Source organism: Sander vitreus, chromosome 7 (genome assembly GCF_031162955.1).
Source record: "Sander vitreus isolate 19-12246 chromosome 7, sanVit1, whole genome shotgun sequence".
In the NCBI taxonomy this organism is placed as follows: domain Eukaryota; kingdom Metazoa; phylum Chordata; class Actinopteri; order Perciformes; family Percidae; genus Sander; species Sander vitreus.
In genome coordinates, this window is record NC_135861.1 from 33,036,815 (window position 1) to 33,044,314 (window position 7,500).

Here is a 7,500-nt window from a genome sequence, read left to right on the forward strand (position 1 = left end):
CAGACTGTCCAACGGCTGATTATCGGCCCGGTGTCTAACTGCTTTAAAACTACTTTTGAACGTCCACACGTTCCACCAAAACAAGTTCCTTCCTGAGACTATTTAGCAGAGGCACCGTGGCTCCGTCCGGAGCTTAGCCCCGCCCAAGACGATTGTGATTGGTTTAAAGAAATGCCAATAAACCAGAGCGGAGGAAGGTCTGGCAATGCGAGACTAGGGTTGGTCCAAGTAAGAAATCTCAATCGGCTGATTTGAACATGTTCAAAACGTAAAGTTTGAATCCGTAGGTAAGAATTGAACATGGGGGAAGCAGCTGAAGCAGTATGAATAGTTGGGGAGGTGTGACTTTAATGTTTTCTCTCTTCCTCTCTTTAGAAATGTGCTCCGGGTTACTACAGAGACACCATCGGCCTGTTTCTGGGGAAGTGTGTTCCCTGCAACTGTAATGGACACTCGGACCGCTGTCTGGATGGATCTGGAATCTGTTTGGTGAGAATTTGGCGCACAAACCTCTCTGTCCTTCGTGATATCTCTCCCCTTCAGTGATAAGTTAGTCATCACGCGTCGCTGTTTGTTCTCTCCGTCCGTCAGAACTGCCAGCACAACACTGCCGGCGACCACTGCGAGAGTTGCCTGGGTGGTTTCCTTGGCAACAACAGCCTTGACGGACAGGCGGTGGCGTGCTCCAGTTGTCCCTGCCCACTGAGGGTCCCGTCCAACAAGTCAGTACATTTCACTCTCTTTTCTTATTGCTTTTCTCATGTAATTCAGGATTTATTTATTTTATTAGGAATAAAAAAAGTAGGACTGGACAAGCTCAACTCACGTAGATAGCGTTGAAGGCGTTGAAGGTGCTGGATCCTAAACATGAAAAATCATGAACAAAGCTACTTGGACAGCATTCAAATTTGATTGATTGATTGATTTCAAGTTTATTGCCACACAACGGACGTTTCAGGCAATTAATCAACGATTCTGTAAATGTGCCAGTGTTAGCCAGATGACTAATTTTCAACTGTAGTCCTAGTTACCCAGCATGCATGTCTTTATGGTGGGAGAAAACCCGAGCCACCAGAGGAAACCCACGCAAACACAGGGAGAACATAGCCAGCTCCCCACAGAAAGGCCCTAAACGTGGATGGAATCTGCAGTGCCTACTTTCTGTGACGCACAAGTGCTAACCACTGAGCCCACTGGGCCGTAATCCTGTTTTAACTGGTGTGCAGCTTTGCAGAGGGCTGTGTGCAGAAAGTCGACAGGATGCAGTGTCTGTGCATGCCGGGCTACGCTGGACCACACTGTGAAAGGTAATGCTGCTCCTGAACACAGTGACAAAACCTACGCAGTTTCATACGTTCTTTTTACCACATTACAGGTGGAGACCTCTGGCTCAGAGTCTGAGAACTAAACCTTTAAAGATACGGATGTAAAATTCTGACATTTTGAAGACACTACAGGTGAACAGGGTCAACATTTAACCAAAAGATATCAGCATGAAACCTCCCCAGTTGAGTTTTCTGAAATTCTTATGTTTAAATATGCAAATGCTAACTTTTTGGTAAATGTAGGATACATTTACAGACATACATAGACAAAGTGTAGAACTCATAAACACCTAATTGTGTATTTTGGATGTTTTCTTTCCACCGGTCTGAAAGAAGACATGTTAAAGGTCCTATGACATGCTGCTTTTTGGATGCTTTTATATAGACCTCAGTGGTCCCCTAATACTGTATCTGAAGTCTCTTTTATATAGACCTTAGTGGTCCCCTAATACTGTATCTGAAGTCTCTTTTATATAGGCCTTAGTGGTCCCCTAATACTGTATCTGAAGTCTATTTTATATAGGCCTTAGTGGTCCCCTAATACTGTATCTGAAGTCTCTTTTATATAGGCCTTAGTGGTCCCCTAATACTGTATCTGAAGTCTCTTTTATATAGACCTTAGTGGTCCCCTAATACTGTATCTGAAGTCTCTTTTATATAGACCTCAGTGGTCCTCTAATACTGTATCTGAAGTCTCTTTTATATAGGCCTTAGTGGTCCCCTAATACTGTATCTGAAGTCTCTTTTATATAGACCTCAGTGGTCCCCTAATACTGTATCTGAAGTCTCTTTTATATAGGCCTCAGTGGTCCCCTAATACTGTATCTGAAGTCTCTTTTATATAGGCCTTAGTGGTCCCCTAATACTGTATCTGAAGTCTCTTTTATATAGACCTTAGTGGTCCCCTAATACTGTATCTGAAGTCTCTTTTATATAGGCCTCAGTGGTCCCCTAATACTGTATCTGAAGTCTCTTTTATATAGGCCTCAGTGGTCCCCTAATACTGTATCTGAAGTCTCTTTTATATAGACCTTAGTGGTCCCCTAATACTGTATCTGAAGTCTCTTTTATATAGGCCTTAGTGGTCCCCCTAATACTGTATCTGAAGTCTCTTTTATATAGACCTTAGTGGTCCCCTAATACTGTATCTGAAGTCTCTTTTATATAGGCCTTAGTGGTCCCCCTAATACTGTATCTGAAGTCTCTTTTATATAGGCCTTAGTGGTCCCCTAATACTGTATCTGAAGTCTCTTTTATATAGGCCTTAGTGGTCCCCCTAATACTGTATCTGAAGTCTCTTTTATATAGACCTTAGTGGTCCCCTAATACTGTATCTGAAGTCTCTTTTATATAGGCCTTAGTGGTCCCCTAATACTGTATCTGAAGTCTCTTTTATATAGACCTTAGTGGTCCCCTAATACTGTATCTGAAGTCTCTTTTATATAGACCTCAGTGGTCCTCTAATACTGTATCTGAAGTCTCTTTCCTTTAACCTTTAAGGAAGCAAAATAGCCCTAAACCTCAACATTAAAAAATGATGTTTTTGCCTGTAGTGTCTCCCTTTAAGTAGTAACTACAATGGCAATGTAGTGGATTCTTATTGGATAACATGAGGACTCAGTTTATCATTTTGGCTCAATATGTCACTACAGATACGTGTCATTAAATATCTCCCTCTTAACAGGTGTGCCCCCGGTTACTATGGCAATCCCATGGTGCTTGGCAGCAGGTGCCAGCTGTGCCATTGCCACGGCAACACGGACCCCAACATGCTGTTCACCGACTGCCACCCGCTGACCGGCGAGTGTCTCGGCTGCATGCACGACACGGCTGGGCCTCACTGTGACATCTGCGCTCCCGGTTACTACGGGGACGCCATCACCGCCAAAAACTGCACCAGTGAGTTCAGCCTCGACCTCAGTACAGCCACAGTTCATGAGATGCAGTCATGTGTTCATCCGATTGATTGCGTGAAAGCTTCAATTGAGTGAAGGAATCAGAAGTTAAGTTGAGTTTGTTCTTTCTTTTCTTTAACGCAGAATGTAACTGCTCTCCGTGTGGCACAGAGTCATGTGACCCTCACACCGGACAGTGTCGCTGCAAGGCGGGAGTCACCGGAGCACTCTGCAACCGCTGTGATGTAAGAGTCCGTTACGTTCAAGCTATTGCCAAATGAGTTGCTACAAAGTCCATTAAGACTCTCAGCTCCACACAGCTCTCTCTGGATTTCTCAGTGTGACTATGTTCAGAAGATTGTGGCGTCCGGTGACTTTCCCGCGCAGAAGATCGGGTGAAGATAATGACCTCTTCTGAAGAGTCCATCATGTTTTTTTAATCCTCTGTGTCCTCCTTGGCTACTAGCAACTTTGTGGAGGCAGGGTGGGGGGGTTGTAACGCAATCACGGAAGGCTTGCGTCATGTGGATGCAGCTTCAATACATTTGTATTAAATTGCGTCACAGTCTTTACTGCATATACTGTATAATGAGTCTGGACAGACATGGATGTAAACCTGAAGTGGTTGGCAAAGGGGTTACAACCTATATATCTTTATTGAGAATTATGAATTTGAAAATACAATTCGCGCCCATTTCATTTACAACAAGGCTGATGATAACACTTGCAATATTGCGTCAAAGATCACAACGATGAGGTTTTTTGTTCCGAAAGAAGTGGGATGGAAAAGGGAGTAACTTTACCAGCTTCACCTCATGCCTCTTGTGAGAAATACATATTTTAGATTGTAGTTTATTACATTAGAGAGGCAGGAGATCAAACTGCCATAGCATCAAAGGGTTATGTTTTCCATACAAATGGTCAGGAGACAGCGTCAGGGGGGGCAGTTTCTTTTAACACTACAAAGGGATGTGTGATGGATATTACTGTAACATGCCTTGTGATCTCAGGAAGAACTCAGCTGTAATATGCATGGCTCAAACGTCTCCTGTCTGTGGACAGAACCTGTTGTCTTTTCGTGGAGCGACTCCTCTATGACAATCTGCCTGAATCTGTTTTCCATCCCAGGACACCCGGTTTGGCTTTGACTCATGCTCCGGCTGTCGCCAGTGCGACTGCAACGCCTCTGCAGCTCTGGTCAAGCCGTGCGACCCGCGGAGTGGTCAGTGTGCCTGTCAGCCCGGGGTCAACGGGCCCAGCTGCAGACAGTGCGCTCCTGGACACTGGGACTACGGACCCAACGGATGCAAGAGTGAGTGCATGCATGACTATACTTGTGTATACTTTTTTTATTGATTATTGCAATTACAATTACAGCTTATCACAACCCCTCCTTATCTTTTCATTCAGTTAGTCAAAGCACTTAGTTAAGATGTCTAGACCACAGTTTTTGTACGGCATCTTTGCAGCCTGAACACAAATTCCAGATGCAACCGGTAGGGGTGGGACAAAATATCCACACGGTAATATATGGTTGTCCTTCTTCGTGCGATACGAGAATTGATAACGCCTGCGCCAAATATCGATATTTTAATGAACAAAATAAGACGCTGTAAAGGTAGCAGTAGTAAGAAACAGTGGCATAAGCAGCAATAGCAGCAGCAGCAGCAGTCATATTAATAGTAGCCGTAAGAACCAGCAGAACCAATAATATTAGTTGTTGCAGCAGGAGGAGTCATAGTCGCCATATCCGATCGTAGCCTTCACCGTTGACTTGCGGTTGCTGCTGTTATCAAATCACACTGCGGATGCAAAAATGGTTCTTATGAAATGGACCCCGGCGGTTCTGTTCCACGCCTTCTTCTCTCCAGAGTGCGGCTGCAGAGGAGGGCGCTGTGACCCGCGCACGGGAGAGTGCCGCTGTCCTGACGGGATGACAGGAAAACAGTGCGACACCTGCTCACAGAAATACAGCGTACCTGTACAGCTGCAGAATGGCATGCACTGTGAACGTAAGAAAATACACACTCACATATACGGGATGACAGCAACTGATAAATGTATGTGTTGAATGTAGTTATATGATACGTTTAAAATGTGCTTAAAGGAGAGAGAAAATACCAGAAAACTGAAAAAATCATTTCTTAGAGAGTGTTATATCTCATCTAACCCTTACGTGGAATTAAGTGTGTGTGTGTGTGTGTGTGTGTGTGTGTGTGTGTGTGTTTTGTTGCAGGGTGTGACAGCTGTGTCATCGTCCTGTTGGAGGATCTGGACAAAATAAATGCCAACTTCAGCTCAGTAGTTGGTCAGCTGAGCAGTCTCAACGCCAGCTCCATGGCCTGGGCTCAGCTGCACAGTCTCAACAAGTCTGTGGAGGAGATCACTGTGAGTGCACACACACACACACACACGCACACACACACACACACACACACACACACACACACGCAAGCACGCACCTACACTCCCGTGTACACATGCGCGCAAATACACGCACACACACTCACACGTACACACACTTGCACACACACGTACACGCAGACACACACGCACACACTCACACATACACACGCACGCACACACACGTACAAACATACACACATGCACACACTCACACATGCACGCACACATACGCACGCACACACCTACACACACACACACACACACACTGGGGGGGATTTATGTGTACACATGTGTATGTGTACACATACACGTACACACACATACATACACACACTCACTCTCACACACTGACGCATGCATGCACGCATGCACACACAGACACACACACACACACACACACACACACAATGTGGCTCAAGCCTGTAAGACTGCTGTACTGTTGGTGTCATGTATACTTTTTTATAATAAACTCATTTTCCCATGGTTCTAGCGTGCCATAGAGAACTACAACAGTACGCTGGATGACAGCAGGAGTCGGGCCGACATGCTGGAGGCTGAGATCATGAACATCAATGATGACATTGATGAACTGCAGGGCAAGGTGTGGTCACTGATGAAGATGACGACGACCACACACACTCACACACACCCAGTCTTTATTTAAACACTTCTGTAATACTCCGTCTTTCATCAGAAACGTTTTCGTCCTTCGACAGCATGAAACGAGCGTATTTGTAAATGTCTTTCCACGTAGAACTGAGTGTGTTATGTTGTTGTTGTTGTTGTTGTTGTGGTGGTGTTTCTAGGCGACAGTGATGAGCGGCAGGGTCGGTGACCTGCAGGACAGTACCACTAACACACACCAGAGGGCCGAGGACCTGCTGTCCTCCATCAAGAACATGACCGTGGATTTAAACCGTAAGACAGAAGACAATGACTCCATTACCAATCAGTTCACAACAGAATTATACAATGTAATGCAGACTGTTGATTTAAGTCAATGATCGGCTGCTGCATCACCAATAATTCAATTCAATTTTGTTTATAGTGTCATATCATAACAGAAGTTATCTCAGGACACTTTACAGATAGAGTAGGTCTAGACCACACTCTATAATTTACAGAGACCCAAAAATCCCCCCCAAAAGCAAGAATTAGTGCAACAGTAGCGAGGACAAACTTCCAATACTATGAGATGCTGAGACAGAAACCTGAGAGAGAGGACTGTTTACTGTGGCAGACAGTTGATTGATTGTTTGTTTGTGACGCGTTGTAGCAACGCATTATGTAATAAAACATCCAGATGTAATACATTTATACTTCATTATGTAATCACAGCCGCATTATGTCATAATCTGCCGCATGTTGTAATAAAAACGCATTATGTAATACATTTAGTAATGTGTATTGACCAATGAAAGCTAATACTAATCTACTGAACAAATAGTGTATATTTTTAAAACAAATTTTGAGCCACCATAATTCACGCTAGAATTTCATGAAATAAACATGACATCCATTTTGGTTGGTTATTACATAATGCACCATATTACATTTTCGTATTTGTTTGGCAGTTCAGTTTAAATAACAGTCTTTACCAGAATTGCTTACTGCACCTTTAATACATAATGTGGGTGTTATTACACAATGAAGTGAATATTTATTACATTTTGACATTTAAGTACATAATACGTTGTTATTACATATTGCGTTGTGACGTGCTTTCTACAGACATGATGTTGGCGAACCGCTCCTCGCTGAACGACACGGAGGCAGGGCAGGACGACAGGGAGAGGAAAATGAGGGAGGTGCAGGCCATGCTGAGGGAGATGAGGTACCGGAGCTTCGTGGGACAGAAGAAAGTGGCTGACAGA

At 44.1% G+C, this 7,500-nt stretch overlaps 1 protein-coding gene across 1 annotated transcript in view; it reads left to right on the forward strand.

Moving 5' to 3' along the window:
• lama5 (laminin, alpha 5) overlaps window positions 1-7,500 on the forward strand; it is a 119,327-nt gene that overhangs the window by 89,721 nt on the left and 22,106 nt on the right. The window contains exons 42-52 of the mRNA XM_078255965.1: window positions 376-489; window positions 592-722; window positions 1,227-1,307; window positions 3,010-3,224; window positions 3,365-3,465; window positions 4,349-4,532; window positions 5,092-5,232; window positions 5,457-5,608; window positions 6,117-6,227; window positions 6,433-6,544; window positions 7,358-7,500. The exon at window positions 7,358-7,500 is cut by the window's right edge and continues 22 nt beyond it. Of these exons, the coding sequence (XP_078112091.1) occupies window positions 376-489; window positions 592-722; window positions 1,227-1,307; window positions 3,010-3,224; window positions 3,365-3,465; window positions 4,349-4,532; window positions 5,092-5,232; window positions 5,457-5,608; window positions 6,117-6,227; window positions 6,433-6,544; window positions 7,358-7,500 (1,485 nt within the window). The remainder of the gene's footprint in view (window positions 1-375; window positions 490-591; window positions 723-1,226; window positions 1,308-3,009; window positions 3,225-3,364; window positions 3,466-4,348; window positions 4,533-5,091; window positions 5,233-5,456; window positions 5,609-6,116; window positions 6,228-6,432; window positions 6,545-7,357) is intronic.